General features: G+C 32.8%; 1 protein-coding gene across 1 annotated transcript; it reads right to left on the bottom strand.

Moving 5' to 3' along the window:
- Nucleotides 1–11,625: 11,625 nt before the first annotated feature.
- LOC132732274 (coiled-coil domain-containing protein 137-like) lies at nt 11,626–15,050 on the bottom strand. The gene is made up of 6 exons (XM_060718667.1): nt 14,867–15,050; nt 14,197–14,354; nt 13,611–13,684; nt 13,173–13,258; nt 12,434–12,522; nt 11,626–11,958 (listed from the first exon to the last, which is right to left on the bottom strand). Exons 1-6 carry the CDS (start codon nt 14,946–14,948, stop codon nt 11,719–11,721), a joined length of 729 nt encoding a protein of 242 aa, XP_060574650.1. The 5' UTR covers nt 14,949–15,050; the 3' UTR covers nt 11,626–11,718.
- Nucleotides 15,051–17,248: the final 2,198 nt, after the last annotated feature.

Raw genomic sequence — 17,248 nt, 5'->3', positions numbered from 1 at the left:
AAATTATATTCCCAATTAAAGGATATTCAAGTTCCCAAAAATAATCTTGAAAAATACTTCTCACATATTGTTTCGTTGCAAATTTACAAAGGCTCCCAGCCCTAGCAGGGGAGAGTTAGACAATATAATAACAATTTTGTAATATTAAGAGACTGGAATATAAACAAATCTTTTTTTCCTCCATTGATGGTAAGATCCTTTAAAACAAAAATTTACCCCTTAAAATAGCTAAGTTTTAGATTAGCAAAGACAGGTGATGAAATGACAATTTAGCTGTATTTTATAATTCCAATAAATAAAAGTGCTCCATTTCAAATGGTTTCTTGGCAATAAACAAAATTCTTCAAACAATGTCAGCAAATGCAATTGTGTTCAATAATATTTTTTTCATCTGGTCAAATGTAATAAAGTTTATTTTTTTTTAATAAAAGCATAGTATTTCAAAAAAATTAAACGTGAATCAAATTTTGGTAGAAATCAACTTTTGAAAAAATATCTAGTTTATATTTTACCTTTCATCAAAAGATGAGGGATTCTACAGGGAAATTTAATAACTTACATACATATATTAAATTCATATAGTAAATTATCTGTGATCAAGTAGTAAACACAAGAAGCTATCATGGCGCCTTGCTGCCTAACTAATCAAATAAAGAATTTCCAATCTAATGAAATTAATTTTAGTAACAATGTTTACATATATTTTTTTTAGATACAATTTTATATATCTTAAGATTGAAATAACAAATATTCAACGTATTGGGTTGCATTGTAGAATGAGCTGACACGATAACAAAAATATCCAGGGAAATTGGATACACCTGAGTGACTGGCATATGCACCTGAATGAAAAAATTTTTTTGTGTATTTGAAAACATCTTTTCAAATAAGGGGAAGAGACCCATTATTTTATGAAGCTTGACTGAAAAATATTATTCTTACCTTTATTATTATTAAATAAAACCCCTGGTGCGAGAGCATTTTTGACCAAAGAACATGATTCATAGAACTTTAGTAAGGTCTACTAAGCAATTTTTACATGCCAAATATATATGGCTGCTGACATAGTAAATTCCACTAAAAGATTAGAATTGGGATTTTCTTATACATATGTCAGCATAAGGCATGTGACCCCAGGCAGGGCCAACATTAAACTCAAGGAGCATGATTAATATCTCTTTTTGTGGATGTCATAGGACATTGTTACATGCACATCATCTAAGCTCTGGGCATTTGTAGTTGACACATATTAAACATTTTAAATGTGTTTTCCTACATGTATGTAAAGTCTAATATATTAAGAAACCGCTGGGGATAGGCCAATTTTGAATCATAGGAAGCCAAAACCTGCTTTCCTGCACGTTGTCTCATTATAAGTATATTTCTGTCAAATAATTTAATTTCCTTCCACTGGTTCAAAAGATATAGATAGACACAAAATTTTGATATTCATACATTATGACTAAGTGTGACCTTTCACCTTGACATAAGGTTAAATCTGCTCTCCGCCTTGTAGTTTCAATTTCCTTCCAATTGGTTCAAAAGATACAGAGTGGACCGCTACAGAGACTGACAAACTGCCAGGTGTTTTGTAACCGAATATATGCTAAAATTGCTCCAAGGATATCAAAATTAATCATAAAATCATCCATAAAAAATTTGAGAGCTCAGGGTCAATAAATATATCATCAATTTTGTCATGCTTGAAGTGCTTAAAAAAAGAAAAGAAAAAATTCTTATGACATTATATTTTATATGTATAACATATGAACAACTTTAGAATCTTAATTAAGTTTAAAAATAAAGAGGTACAAAATCTTAAAAGTAAAAACAATATTTGAGCCTAAATTAAAGACACAGACTTTGATTTACATTACAGCCTATGCTTAAGGGTTGTTTGGTATTATCATATAATTATCAATAAATACATCATTTTTAACATGCTTGAAGTGAAAGATTCTTAAGACAAAAAATAAAACATAATTATATGAACAACTTTAAAATTCTTAATTTTAGTTTAAAATAAGGGTGGGTAAAAAATTAAAGTAAAAAACAAATATTTATAAGCTATATTAAAAGCTGTTTGGTATTTATCAATATATCTTGGTAAACTATTGCTGTATTCATTATCTTTGCAACAGAATACAAAAGGGGATATAAAAAACAAGCAGTACAAAAAGACGCTATTCTGTTTCTTAATGTCTAGTCTCCTTTTTCATGTAGTAAAATACAGAGTGTACAAGGATCTGTAGGTAGCAAATCTAACAATATCACAATAAACAAGCTCTACTTTTAAAAACATTTTTTTAGTCCAGGATTATCAATTCAGTTCATGGCTTCTTTGGCTTTTTTAAACTGCCTTATCTAGTGAGTAATAATTCTTGAGTTCTTTTCTGCGTACTGTTAATCCAGACACAGTTAGCACATCCACTCATACAGCAGATCTACTGGCAGGTTCTGGGGGAGGTCCTTTCCCTGGAACTTATATCTACATGTGTTGGAGGAGCACAGAAGGTAAAACACTATCTAAAGCTGGTCTAATATGCTCATCACTGTCAGAATCTGAACCATCTCTTGAGTTTTGGGTTGCAGCAGCATTGATGCAAGAGCTCCTAAATTCTCTACAATTTGATCCATATACTAATTTGAACATTGTTTCTTACATATATAACTAGTTCTGCAAATGTGCTCAGCTTAACGGCACTTCCTAAACATCCTGATGGTTTTGTTCTACTCACTGAGTATAAATATATAAGTTTCCCAGCAGTTTGATTGCATAATATATGAGGAGATCTTGATAAATTATTCATATATCCAGCATGTGACATACAACTAGGACAGCTAGTTGAAAAATCTGTTTGTCTTTTGATATTGAGGCCTGGTAATCCATCAAGGGTAAGGACACCTCGCTTCAGTAGCAATCTCCGAGCCATTTACCATCTGAAAAAACAACCACATGTAGTAACAATACTTATAAATGAGTTGCTTTTATATAGAGAAAATCACTTCAGAACTTAAATGGTTACAAGATTTTTAAGAGAAATCAAGTGCAGTACTTAATGTGGTAAAATTTCAGCAACATACTTCATTGTAAATGTCCACAATCATTCCCATACTAACCTACCACATTCATTTGAATAAAAAATAGTTGTTTTCTTTTAAATATGCAAGCTATTTCATTGACAAGATTAAAGTAAACAGTTATACATTGCCTTTTCTATAGTGACTGCTCTATCTTTATGACGGCAACAACCACTTTGAACAGCAATGATCTTTATTGTTGAGGAAAGTAATATGAAAGCTATACAATGGGAAACTCTAGCTTTGAGTATGAGAATTCTATTGAGTAAATTTGTTTATAGAGATCTAGTTTTATTGGCTATATCCTGGTTGTTTAGCTACGCCTACTGTCAGTTATAAGCCCCACTTTCTAGTATTATTATAATTCTTTAATAGATATCCATTTAAAATGTTGCTATATCTCATACCGTTTGGGTATAGCCTTAAAACTCTGGAAGTTTATACTCAAGTCATCGAACAGTTCGAACTGACTCGAGGACGAATAGAATCTAAAATTTTCAGAAGCCCGTGCATTATCTAATCAAAAAGAATAGCAGGTTCTAAACAGGCTTAAAGTTAAGGCTTGTATAAATTAATAAATTATTGTAACTTTAATTCATGAAAAACATCGATAACTTACGATAAGATTTTTTGACAATGAATGATATTGAAAAACTGAAAGTAGAACTTGCTGACGTAATTTGTACAAATTGAATACCACTAAATTATTTACTGATAGAACACCACTAAATATTCCTTCCAACTAAAACAGTTTCAAGATAAAATTAATATGGAACACATACTTGAAAATTATTTCGAGTTTTATTTTCAACTAGGCCTATATGGGCATCAGAGTGATAGCAAATTTCACAAACAAATGAGCATCAACAACAAAATAATACAAATGTGTAAATAAAGCTTGTAGAACTTTTTAAACTAATTTGCATGATAAATACAACAAGCAATTATCATAGTATTGCAAGCAATTCATTAGTCCCCTACCGGTTAGAACCCCAGCAACATTCTGATTTTGTGCCATATATGATTGGCCATTCAATTTTACCAGTGAATGAATGACATAAATGAACTTAAATCTTTTGAGTTCTAAGTTTCTCTATATCATAGTAATGTGTTAAGTTTCCCTGCCTAGTAAGAAAATTATGTTTATACAAACAGATAATCAAAAGGTCCAATTTTCTCAGGATGAATAAGTATAACTAATGTTTCAACTTTTCTCTATTTTAAGTAAATTTGTTGGAAAAAATCTTTAAAAGTGATCTCAGGAAACAGTTTTTAAAAACCAGACAGACAGACAGGCTGAAGGAGATTCTTAAGTTATTTTTTTAAACATCCCTGTTACCAAAATATAATATATTTTAATACAAAATTCTTAAAGAGGAGATAACTTTTGAAATAAAGATGCTGGATTTATGAACATTGATGCGAGTTAAAGATACCATTTATTACGGTGTTCCGTTTGGACACGTTTGGACAATCGTGACATTTTATTTATTCTGTACCCGCGATGCACGATGGTACGATGGTGAAAACGCGATGGCACGATGGTACGATGGTGAAAACACGATGGTACGATGGTGAAATCACGATGGTACGATGGTGAAATCGCGATGGCGCGATAGTACGATGGTGAAAACGCGATGTTACATCGCGTTTTCACCATCGTACCATCGTGATTTCACCATCGTACATCGCGTTTTCACCAATCGTACCATTGCACCATCGCGCTTTCACCATCGTACCATCGCGTTTTCACCATCGTGCCATCGCGATTTCACCATCGTACCATCGCGTTTTCACCATCGTGCCATCGCCTTAAATTCCGGTTGACATGCGCATTGTACATCTTTATCAACAATGGATGAATGCATAAATCTATGTATTATGTGAGAGGCTATACGTATCGAGACATTTTTAAATATAGTGAGGTCTTAAAACGGGATTTGAATCTCACTATTAATCACAAGACTATTTAACTTATTACGTTATATACACGCCTTTTTAACGCCTTTTTCACCCCCCCCCCTTTTGTTGTCTCAATTGGTGAAAAAATGCCTTATTTAGGCCCCCAACACTTGTTTTTTGTTTGAGAAATGTTGTTAAAAAAAGTGACCTCTTTTTCGGCGCGGCCCCCAACCAAAAGATACCTCAGGGGGTTGCCAGAAGGGGGGTGTGCCCCTTCTGTTTGGGGGGTTTGAAGGGTGGCGGAGTCCCCCTCATCGCCAAGAAAATTTTGGACTTGTGAGAGGCTATAAATGACCCCAGATTGATCATAAGGTAACGTGTAACCAACGCTGAAAAGCATTTGACTCTATCTCAATCCATTGAGAAGTTGCAGCACTTTGAAATCAATTTTGATGGAAAAAATCAACGCAAAATAGTGATTTTTGGCAATTTTGAGATGTCCCCGTCGTTGCCATGGTAACAGAAAATTTAAGCCTGAGCATGTTGTTGCAAGGGCAATGGTCCAGTCAACATTTGTGCCAAGTTTGATTAGTGTTGAAGCATTTTTATAGTATTATAGCAATTTGAACTTGTAACGGGAGACTTTTCAATGAAAACAGCCATTTTTCACAAAATGCTCATGAAGTTTGGTTTAATTAGTGTTGTGTATTAAGATTCAAATCATTATAAAACATGCACTGTGCTTAATTCATCTTAGTTACGGTAAACAAGATGAATTGAGCACAGTGCATTAAGGTTTAAAATGATTGAATCTTAATACACAACACTTATTAAATAGTCTGTGATTAATAGTGAGATCAAATCCCGTTTTAAGCCTCACTATATTTAAAATGTCTCGATACGTATAGCCTCTCACATAATACATAGTTATGCATTCATCCATTGTTGATAAAGATGTACAATGCGCATGTCCACCGGAAGGCGATGGCACGATGGTGATAACGCGATGGTACTATGGTGAAATCGCGATGGCACGATGGTGAAAACGCGATGGCACGATGGTGAAAGCGCGATGGTACGATGGTGAAATCGCGATGGCACGATGGTGAAAACGCGATGGTACGATGGTGAAATCGTGATGGCACGATGGTGAAAATGCGATGGTACGATGGTGAAAGCGCGATGGTGCGATGGTGAAAACGCGATGGTACGATGGTGAAATCACGATGGTGAAAACGCGATGTAACATCGCGTTTTCACCATCGTACTATCGCGCCATCGCGATTTCACCATCGTACCATCGTGATTTCACCATCGTACCATCGTGCCATCGCGTTTTCACCATCGTACCATCGTGCATCGCGGGTACAGAATAAATAAAATGTCACGATTGTCCAAACGTGTCCAAACGGAACACCGTAATTTATAGTCACAGAGAAGATAAGTAAATAAAATAACAATTTTCAAATATAGCATTAACTATAATGTATAGTAAGTAACAAAGATGAAAATAAAAAACAAAAATATAATGTAGGTGTTGATAATGAATGTTTATTTTGAATTTGAAGAAAATCCATGGAGAAATAAGAAAGTTAAAAAATGAATAAGAAAAATTGAAAGTTTAAGGAGGACATAATTCTGGAAATATGGATCTAGATTTATAAACCTTGTCATATTATTATGATGTGTGATTTTAAAGTAAATCCTATAAGTAATGAAGAAGTTGGAGTAAAAAATACCAATTTCTCAAAAAAAAATCTAAGTTCAAGGGGGACATAATTCTAGAAATAGTCTTGCTAGAGTATTTAACCTTCTCAAAAATGTTGAGTGATAATTAGAAACATATATAATTATGAAGTTTGAAGTAGATACATTATGAAATAAAACAGTTATCTAAAAAAGACAACATTATTTTCATAAAAATTCTAAGTTCAAGGGAGGTAATTCTGATAATTTTTGTGCTAGAGTTGTATACCTTGTCACATATAATGTGGTTGATGACCAGAAACTTATATTTAAAGTTTGAAGTAAACACCTTAAGAAATAAAGAACTTATAGTGAAAAGCGTAAAAATTCAAATCAGAAATCTTGAAATTCAATCTATTTGTTGCCATAGCAACCAGAATTTTCAACATAGGAAGAAAAGAAAAAGATGTGCATAATTTCCAGACTGTCATCTACCCATATTTGAAGTTTCATAAAAATATTTTCAGTGCTTTTTGAGTTATCACTGGATCCAGTTTATGTGTAAAATTTGCCATATTTTCAGTCTATTTGTTGCCATAGCAACCAGAATTTTCAACATAGGAAGAAAAGAAAAAGACATGCATAATCTCCATACTGCCATTTATCCATATATCAAGTTTCATAAAAATATTTACAGTACTTTTTGCGTTATCGAGGGATCCAGTTTTGTGGACGGACTGACTGACAGACAGACAGACGGACAGAGGGTAAACCTAAAGTCCCCACCGGTTAAACCGGCCCATAACTTCTTATTTGAAGTCGGATTTTACAACTATTTCACAGAAATGATCACCATATTAAGATGTAATGCATGCAATTTGGGTCACTACCTTGAAAGTCAAGGTCACAGCATGACCTTGCAGAAAATCGTGTCTGGCCTAAAACTTTGTTATTTGAAGTTGGATTTTACAACTATTTCACAGAAATGATCACCATATAGAGACAATGTGTCGCACGCAACATTTGGGTCGCTACCTTGAAGGTCAAGGTCACAGCATGACTTTGCAGCAAAATCGTGTCTGGCCCATTACTTCATTATTTGAAGACGGATTTTACAACTATTTCACAATAATAATCACCATATTAAGACGATGTGTCGAGTGCAACATTTGGGTCGCTACCTTGAACGTCAAGGTCACAGCATGACCTTGCAGCAAAATCATGTCCGGCCCATAACTTCGTTATTTGAAGTCGGATTCTACAACTATTTCACAGAAATGATCACCATATTGAGACAACGTGTCACACGCAGCATTAGGGTCGCTACCTTGAAAGGCAAGGTCACAGCATGACCTTGCAGAAAATCATTCCGGCCCATAATATCGTTATTTGAGGTGGGATTTTACAACTATTTCACAGAAATGATCACCATATTGAGACGATGTGTCGCACGCAAGTCGGTAGTTTGATCTCATTGAGTAGAAGTGTCAGTGCAAAGAACAGTAACTCTGCCTTGCCTCAGTTTGGAATTATCACATTTTGAACTTTGTCTGCGACATAATTCTCAAAACTACAAAAGATATACTTTTCTGCGTCCAAAACCTAGGGGAGCATTACCCGGTTCAACCGGCTCTTGTTTTACAGTAGTCACTATATAAGAAATAGAGGATACTTGTTTTTTTTTTGCATGCAAGATTGAAAAATAATTCACCCAGTGAACATCAGACAGCCACAAGTGAAAATAGAATAGCTGATGTTCACAAATGAAATATATTTCAATCTTATAATTATGTAAAACACGCTTTTAAGTGATTTTAAGTATTTTTTTCTGATTTTGCTGCGTAACATCGCACATTCTCCTTTATGACATCATCACATAATGATGTCACATCAATTTTGAAATATAGTTTTATTTAATTGCTCTTATTTTGTTACATTTTTAACATGATGTATCGACTTTCTTTTCCTAAAGAAGTAAAATGTATGTATGACAGCATTTATTTTTCCTGTTATTCCATTTAGTTATATTCTTTTCATTCTCATTCAGATATAGTCCAGCTTCAGTGAAAATTACATTTCATAAATTTCACAAGTGGTTTATCAGAATATAATCATCGGATATATTACAGTAAAACACTGGAAAGCATGAAATAAAGACACTCATTGCCCTACATGTCTATAAATACTAGAAACTACTTGTATCAGGTTACCTAGAGCCTATGCTATATACAAATTTCTAAGTAATCTTCTAATCATTGTCTTTTAATTACATAATATTGTTTTAATTACTTTATCAATAACGAACAATAAACTAATAAATTGCGTTATGACCTTTATGCCTTCTACAAAATTTTGCCCATTTACCTGTTTGCAGCCTTACCTATTGCTGTTTTAGTACTCCTGTGTAGCTGGATGTTGTCAGGAGCTGTATTATGTGAACATTCTCAGAAATTCTACTAACCATCCTCAGGAAGTAACAATCTTTACAAAGGCTAGTGGTTCTACAAATTTGTTCCTGAATTACTTCTCACAAAGTTTTAGTTATATGTTTGTGTGCAATTGTCATAATTCAATATCAGAGCTTACCCATCTTTTTTTTCAACGGCAACAAATTTAACAACTAGAAATGTGTCCATAGGACACAGTGTGTTCACTAGCCATGAAATCCTGAGGGTCATTTTGACCAACTACAAGGTCAAATCCCCATGCTTTTAACAAAATTTGACTCTCCAGTTAAAATCCTGTGGGTCAAATCAGGCCATTTGGAAATTTGAAGGGTCAAAGAGTCATTTCAAGGGTCAAACGGACACCCTGGGACACGGGTGCCCCCACCGTGCCACTGTTCTGTCAATCTTATGACTCTAGGTCAAATATTTTTTGAAAACTAAAATTCTTTTACTAAGTAAAGGGCTAGAACTTTACAATTACTGAATAAATCCACAAGCAAATCCCAAGGTGCATAAGTACACATGCTGACCAACATTCTTGTAAACTTTCAAGCCTATAAGTGAAATACTTTTTGAGCTATGCTTGAACAAGTTGAAAATTGCAAATTTATACTACTGTAAGTCAAGGGCAATATCTTCAACAAAACTGAAAAAAATCCACATGCAAAGTCCCAGGTGCATAGCTTCACAATGATGTGAATCATTATTCCTGTAATTTAGTGATGTTGATCATTATACCTGTAAAGTTGGTTGATTCTAACTCAAGCACTCAAGGAACAAATAACAACATAATGAAACGGTTTTTACTAAGTCAAGGGAAATAACTCTACAAATACTAGATAAATCCACAAGCAAAACCCCAGGTGCAAAACTAAATATGCTGAGCAACCCTCCCATAAGGTTTAATGACTTTATGTCAAATCCTTTTTGAGTTACATGCGACACAAGTTGAAAATTGCAAAAAATTTCTAAGTCAAGGGCAATAACTCTAAAAATACTAAATAAATCCAGACGAAACTACCCAGGTGCACAACTACACATGCTGATCAATATTCTTGTAAAGTTTCATGACTCTATGTCAAATCCTTTTTGAGTTACATGCGACACAAGTTGAAAATAGCAAAATTTTACTAAGTCAAGGGAAATAACTCTAAAACTACTAAATAAATCCACACGAAAATACCCAGGTGCACAGCTACACATGCTGATCAACATTCCTGTAAAGTTTCATGACTCTAGGTTAAATACTTTTTGAGTTACATGCGACACAAGTTGAAAATTGCAAAATTTTTTCAAGTCAAGGGCAATAACTCTAAAAATACTAAAAATATCCAGACGAAAATACCCAGGTGCACAACTACACATGCTGATCAACATTCCTGTAAAGTTTCATGACTCTAGGTCAAATACTTTTTGAGTTACATGCGACACAAGTTGAAAATTGCAAAAATTTTACTAAGTCAAGGGCAAGACTCTAAAAATGCTAAAAATATCCAGACGAAAATACCCAGGTGCACAACTACACATGCTGATCAACATTCCTGTAAAGTTTCATGACTCTAGGTCAAATACTTTTTGAGTTACGTGCGACACAAAAGAGAACGGACGGACAAGGGTAAATCTAAATGCCCGCCACTAAAGTGGGGGCACAAAAATTAAGATATTTAAAAATTTATGATACTAAAAAAAAAGAAATTGTTTTGACAGTTTGCAGCTCTAAAGTGTAATTCAGACTAGCATAATGTTATTTTTAATGTCCATACTAGACTGTCTTTGTTGTCTATGACAATGCTACTGGCTTATTTAATGAATCCTAGTATGCTGTATACCCAAGTTTGTACATGGTTAACAATGAATGCCTCAAAAATAAAAATTCTCTCAGCAGCTGTGTTCTTTCAACCTTTCGATAATGTATATATAATATAATTTAAATATTTAAACAAACACCAATGCCCAAAATTACAAGTTCATTAATTAAATCAACAGGTAATTCAAATGCACACATATCTTTCTTAACACATTTAAACTGCTTGAATAATAATTTATTCTCAAGTTCTTAGGTAGACATTCAATGTCAGGAGTATCTTGTATTCAAGTATCCGACAAATAGTAGATTTCAGGCTTCCAAACCGCTTTTAACAAAAATTTCACTCTCAATGGATCATTGCAAAATCTCGTTTCTTTTGGAGAGAATGCATGTAAAAGTTCATGTTAATTTCTGTTAAATGAGGCCATTTAAAACACTTAACTTAGAAACCGCAATCCCAAATGGTTGCAAACGTCAAATGCTTGAGAAAAATATTCAGCATGACTGGGACAAGAACACAGGTGAATCAAAATACCATTTTTGCAGATTCACTAATTGATACTTGGCATTTGTTAATTAAATATCTTTTGTTGATTGTGTACAGGTTCTATGAATGATATGGGCATTTAAAAGAGTAAGTTAATTATCCATACCAGAAGTTTTCCTATTTTTAGCAAGTTCAGCATTATATCTAAATCTACATGTATAATAGAATTTATTTTTCAAATTTGTTTCACAATCATTTTCAAAATTTCAAATTCATGGATTTAGTTGAAAACAAGTTATTGCACAGTATCACCTAGGCTGCTTTATTTTCTTATCTTTCATTTTTCTGTACAAATCAATAGCTTTTTGTCTTTCAAAGTCTGTAATTTGTTTCTGACATGGTGATAGATATTTTCTTTTCAATGTCTGCCCAGCTTGCCTCTGTGCCCGAGATTTAGGTCGGATCTTAATTACACTGTCCGACTTCTCTTTAGAATTGTCATCACCTTTCTCCATCATGTCTTTAAGAAGAAGTGAACGTTTTCCAGGCTGTGAAACAAAAATATGCTTTCAAAAAGTAATAAACCTAAAAAAATATTATGATACGTTTACTGTAAACAAAGTAATCATCATACCTGATTATGTCAACAAGATCAAATTTTTTTTATTTTCAAGAAAGAGGAAAAAGTCATATTTTAACCTTTACATCCATAAATTTGTATAATGGTATTGGAACAATCCACAAGTGGCTTTGGGACTTCAGAACTTTTAGAAATCTTTTTTTATTTTTTAAATTTGTAACACAATAATGCAAATGCATCAGAACAAATGGCATCCACATGTTATTCTGACTCATGACAAAGATATCAAGAAGGACAGACAACCATGTTTATTTGCCCTGAAATTTTTCTCATAGCTTTTAAAAACTTTACCACTAAGTCACCATACTAATTCTTACGAAGAATTGTGTGAAATTGAATGAAAATTTTCTTTGGAATACAGATTTTCCCTTCATTTTACTTACCCGTGGTTTGTCATTGTCAACATCTGCTTTTCTTGGTTTAGCTGTTAGAGATGGTGGAGCCATGGCAACCTCACCAAATGCAACCTCATCTATTGTAATACACAATATATATAAAGTACAAAAAAATCATCAACAAAATGTTTTAAACAAAATAGTCTAAATTGTAATAAAGTAATCAATTAATGAATATAAACAAGAGTTGAAAACTTTGTAAGTTAAGTTTGTTAGGGCCATGGTCAGTGACATATAATTATGACCCTGAAGATGTGCATGAAGAATTTGAAATGAAAAAGATGTAAAAGATAGTATTGCAAAACCTTAACCAGGAAAATTCTAATTTCACAAAGGATAATCATTCAGTAAACTTCCATGCCCAAGTTAAAGGTCTTGTTCAGAGGCCTCCTTTTATGGCGCAGGGAAAATAAAGTTGCACATAAAACTATATCCAAGTATTATGTCAATGTATACTCCAATGCCGACTAGAGTAGAATTCTTTATATAAGCTATAATTAACTGTGGTTGAAACAGTCATGTTTTAAGTTTAACATATGTTATAGAATATTCAAGGTAACTTTATAAAACAGGTACATGTGATATTTCTGTCCTATATTTTGACAAATCTAGTATTATTTTAACAATGTTAATTCACACACAATACTTTATATATCTGATTATTTCAAACATTAGTCATCAGTTAGGTTATTGCCTTGTGGCAACCTTTCTCCTGAATTTAATATACCTTTGAAAGCAGAAAAGTCCATGAATTTTTCTTGTTTCTTTTCCTTTACCATCTGCACCTTTTTCTTTTTCCTTTCTTTGTCTTTCCTGTAAAATTAAGCAACTAAAAGTGTTAAGTCTGGACAGATTGCATACAATAAATACACTAATATTGTCCCCAGCATTCAAAGACTGTTCCTAGCATTCAAAGGTTTAAATCTAAACTGGTACAAAACCATTAATTCGACTACACCAGTTCTGTAAAGAAATCACACATCAAATACCATCCTGTTAGTTACTGTTTTCTTAAAATCAATATTAAATCATTTAAAGTGTATAAAGCAATATCTGATGAAATATCCATGAAAATTTTAAAAACAGTTAAAAAGGAAAAAAGACGCTCTGACTTATTTCCCTCACTTTTTAAAAACAATAAGTCTACAAACAGCAAGTAACTTACTCTCTTTTTCTTTCACTTGATTTCTTTCTGACCTGAGTTTCTGCTGTATTACTATTGTTATCTGGAATCTCCATCTTAAAAACATCACAAATATTATCATATGATATAACTTAAAATCAATTCACTCAGCTTGAAATTCTACTGCAATAACAGAGGTACAAATGTAAAATAAAAAATTCACAACTGTTCGCTATCATTTACAAAAAGGCCTATATGATATCACTAAGAGTAGGGCCTAAGGATAAATTAAGCAGCACTCAGTGGCATATGATCAATGTCAAGAACATGTACTTTTTATCATATATGTCCGTCTCTTATTTCTTTACTTATCTAAGGAAAGCATGTTTATCAATGCTAAAAATATATTGGAAGAGCCTGAAATGCATCTACATTTTGTATTTTTTTTTAAAATAACTAAGAGAAATATGCTCCAAACCTTGTAATTTCTTAGTTTTTAGAGACTTAATTTTTAGAATCACTTTTTAGCTTGTGTGACCTGATTATTCATTATTTTAGAGTAACTTATATAACAACTGAGTATTATTAACTAAGGTTTGCTTAAAAGAGAAAAACAAACAAAGCATACCTGATATTTTTCTTCCATCTGTTGTTTCATAATCACTCTATGTGTTTCTAGTTCTACACGTCGTATGAAATCCCTATCTTTTTCACGTTTACCTTGAACAAACCTTGGTATTGGTGCCATAGGCTTTGTTACACCTCTTTCCATTTTGAATGTATTCTCTGAAAAAATGTAAGACTACAAAAAAACAAAGACCTACAGAAACATTTACTAAAACTGCTGAATTTATGTAATGTAATTTGCACTGCTTTTAATTTTGGAACAGTCCAAAGTTTTAGGGTCTGGTTAGATCACTTGATGCCAGCAGGCAAAACAAATATCCGGTACACGTAAATTTTTCTAGCAGACCAATGACACAACAATGATCTGTGGTGATACATCCATTAAGAACGACTAATGCAAAGATGAAAGGCTATAAAATGTATACCCCTATTTGTATATTTGGAATAAACTTCTCGTCCTTTAAAGTTTGAATGTGTTTAGTATTAGATTAGTAAATTTTAATAACAAACTTAATATAGGAGCAGCAAAGATTCTGGTCAGGTTTAATGGAAAAGCAGCCTGATTTTGCTCCCTTAACTTATGGTTGCATTTACATATTATGTCTATTAGAGTTCAAAGCTATTATATGCAGTAGACAAACATATAATCAAATCATCAAACTTAAGTGTACCTGCTGCTTTTTTGAATTTCTTTTTTTTATTTTTCTTCTTCCTTGTTTGTTCACTATTTTGGACGTCAGACCGACTCTTCATGATTGATTTTAGCTTATTAGGTATATCTTGTCTATCTAGATCTTCATCATTAACAGGTAGATTATAGAGCTTATTCCTTTTACCTCCAATTGCCAAGTCTGTATCTCTATAACAATATAAAGTACACATATTATATACTTTATTCCTAACAAAAATTTTGTTTTATAATAAGGTCATAAAAAACTGCACTTTGTATTCAGGAAAGTAAAATTTATATAAATAGCTTTACAATATTTCTTATATCAAGATTAAATCAAATTACTTTCAGAACATGATACATACATTAGGCAGAGAAGAAATAGTGATATTACATAGTTAAAATATGTATAAACCTGTTGACATGGGTGTATGCTTTTTCTGAGACTTTTCAAGAATTTTTTTATCAATAAAGATTTTTTCAAAATAATAATAAAGCCAAGAATGAGAATCTTAATTTCAATAACATATAATAAAAGTTAGCATTTTCTTAACTTTGAATTTCTTGAAGATTTTTTAAAGTTTTAACTCCAAAACTATTTTCAATGGTCATTTCCTGGTTTGCTGAGAGGTGCCAGTGGTCTAATTGGGAAGAACTGGATTTAAGAGGGCAAAGCTTTAGATTAGTATGTAATCTTACTTAAATTACTACTATTACGTCATTCCTTTGTTCTGACCGTACTGTATTTTTAATACAGTACAGGTAGGTGTCCAATATTAATGTGTAAGTCCAATATTAATCGTGTAACAAATTAATATTAGACAGCGTGTAGTGAAAGAAGCTCGTATGACCACAGGGTTTTGTGGAAAATTATCAAAAAAAAAGAAAAAGAAAAGAAACCAACAAAAACGATTAAGCAAAATGTAGCCTCTTATCACGGAGAATGATGCAACGTATTTCCTTCGCACATTACGCATTTTATATAATTTTACGAACAGAACAATAATTGTTATATTGCTCATTTAACGAATTCTTATTCCAAGCCTACTAATTTTCGATTTCCAAGCTCTTGACGTGAAAGGTATTGGAGCGTCAGTTAAGATATGATTTTAATGGGGAATGTTTAATTTCTTGTCTATTGTCCGTTTTCTTTACCAATAGGCAATTAAAAATCCAGCAAGGTTTGAAACAAGTATTGATCCTTGGTGACTCTGTGACTAAAGGATTGCGTAAAGACAAAATGAGCACAAATTCAACAATAGTAGATATCAAATCCCACCGTGGGGCAACTGTTAAAAGCATGCAGGCAGCTATAACTGACCCAAAAATGCAACCCAAAACAATTAAGAATGCAGATATAGTCATCATACATGCTGGTATAAACAATATATCAAATGCAGACAAACCAACTGATATCTGTGAGGAGTTTCTTAATCTTACTCATGCACTTCAAGGAATCAACTCAAAGGCAAAAGTAATGATTTCGTCAGTTCTACCAAAGAAAAGAGACCTTTTGTCTACTGAAAACATATCTGTCACCAATAACCTTCTGAAAAACATGTGTACAGAAAAAGGGTTCATATTTATTGACAATGACAGTATAATGATAAAGGATGGAAAAGTGAACCAAACTCTCTTCTATGATGAAGTCCATCTTAACATTGAAGGATCAATTGTATTAGGGAAACAACTTAACAAAGCTATACGCACATCCCTTGGATTGCAACAGAACTCTCCACAAAAACCCGTAAATTTTCAGAAGGCTCAACATCACCAAAAACTGGATCCATACCGGAATTACAATACACGAAACAGGGGCTTTCCAGCAACACCAAGATATTGGCCATGGAATCCCTGGATGCATCCAAAGTGGTAGCTGACACTGTCAAATATTTCAAAGAAAGTGATAATATTACACATGAAATTGTATCAAATAATATTCAATACAGTGTATATAATGTAGATAATATCAATATGAAAAGGAACAGTACTGAAAAAAATAGTGATAATTACACAGATCCAAACCCCAACCAATCAGATGTCAATACCGATTCACCACAAGCTGATATGATGCTTAAAGACGTAAAATTTGACAGAAATGGCATTAACTTTATGCATCTGAACATACATTATCTTTATCCAAAGTTTAGTGAAATTCAATTCTTAATTAATAAATTTCCAAATATTGACATACTAGGACTGCAAGAAACTTTCCTTAGTGACAAATTTTCAAACAATGAAATCCATTTAAATAATTATCAACTTTTCAGACGTGATAGAGAGTCTAACGGGGGTGGAATAGTTTTATATGTAAAGTCAAACCTACCATGTGAACTAAGAGCTGATCTTGATTCTAGTGATATTGAGGCTATATGGGTAGAAA

Source organism: Ruditapes philippinarum, unplaced genomic scaffold, assembly GCF_026571515.1.
Source record: "Ruditapes philippinarum isolate M1 unplaced genomic scaffold, ASM2657151v2 ctg12436_1_1_1_1, whole genome shotgun sequence".
Lineage (NCBI taxonomy): Eukaryota > Metazoa > Mollusca > Bivalvia > Venerida > Veneridae > Ruditapes > Ruditapes philippinarum.
The sequence above is the reverse complement of the archived record's forward strand: the minus strand, read 5'-3'. Positions and strand labels throughout refer to the sequence as shown.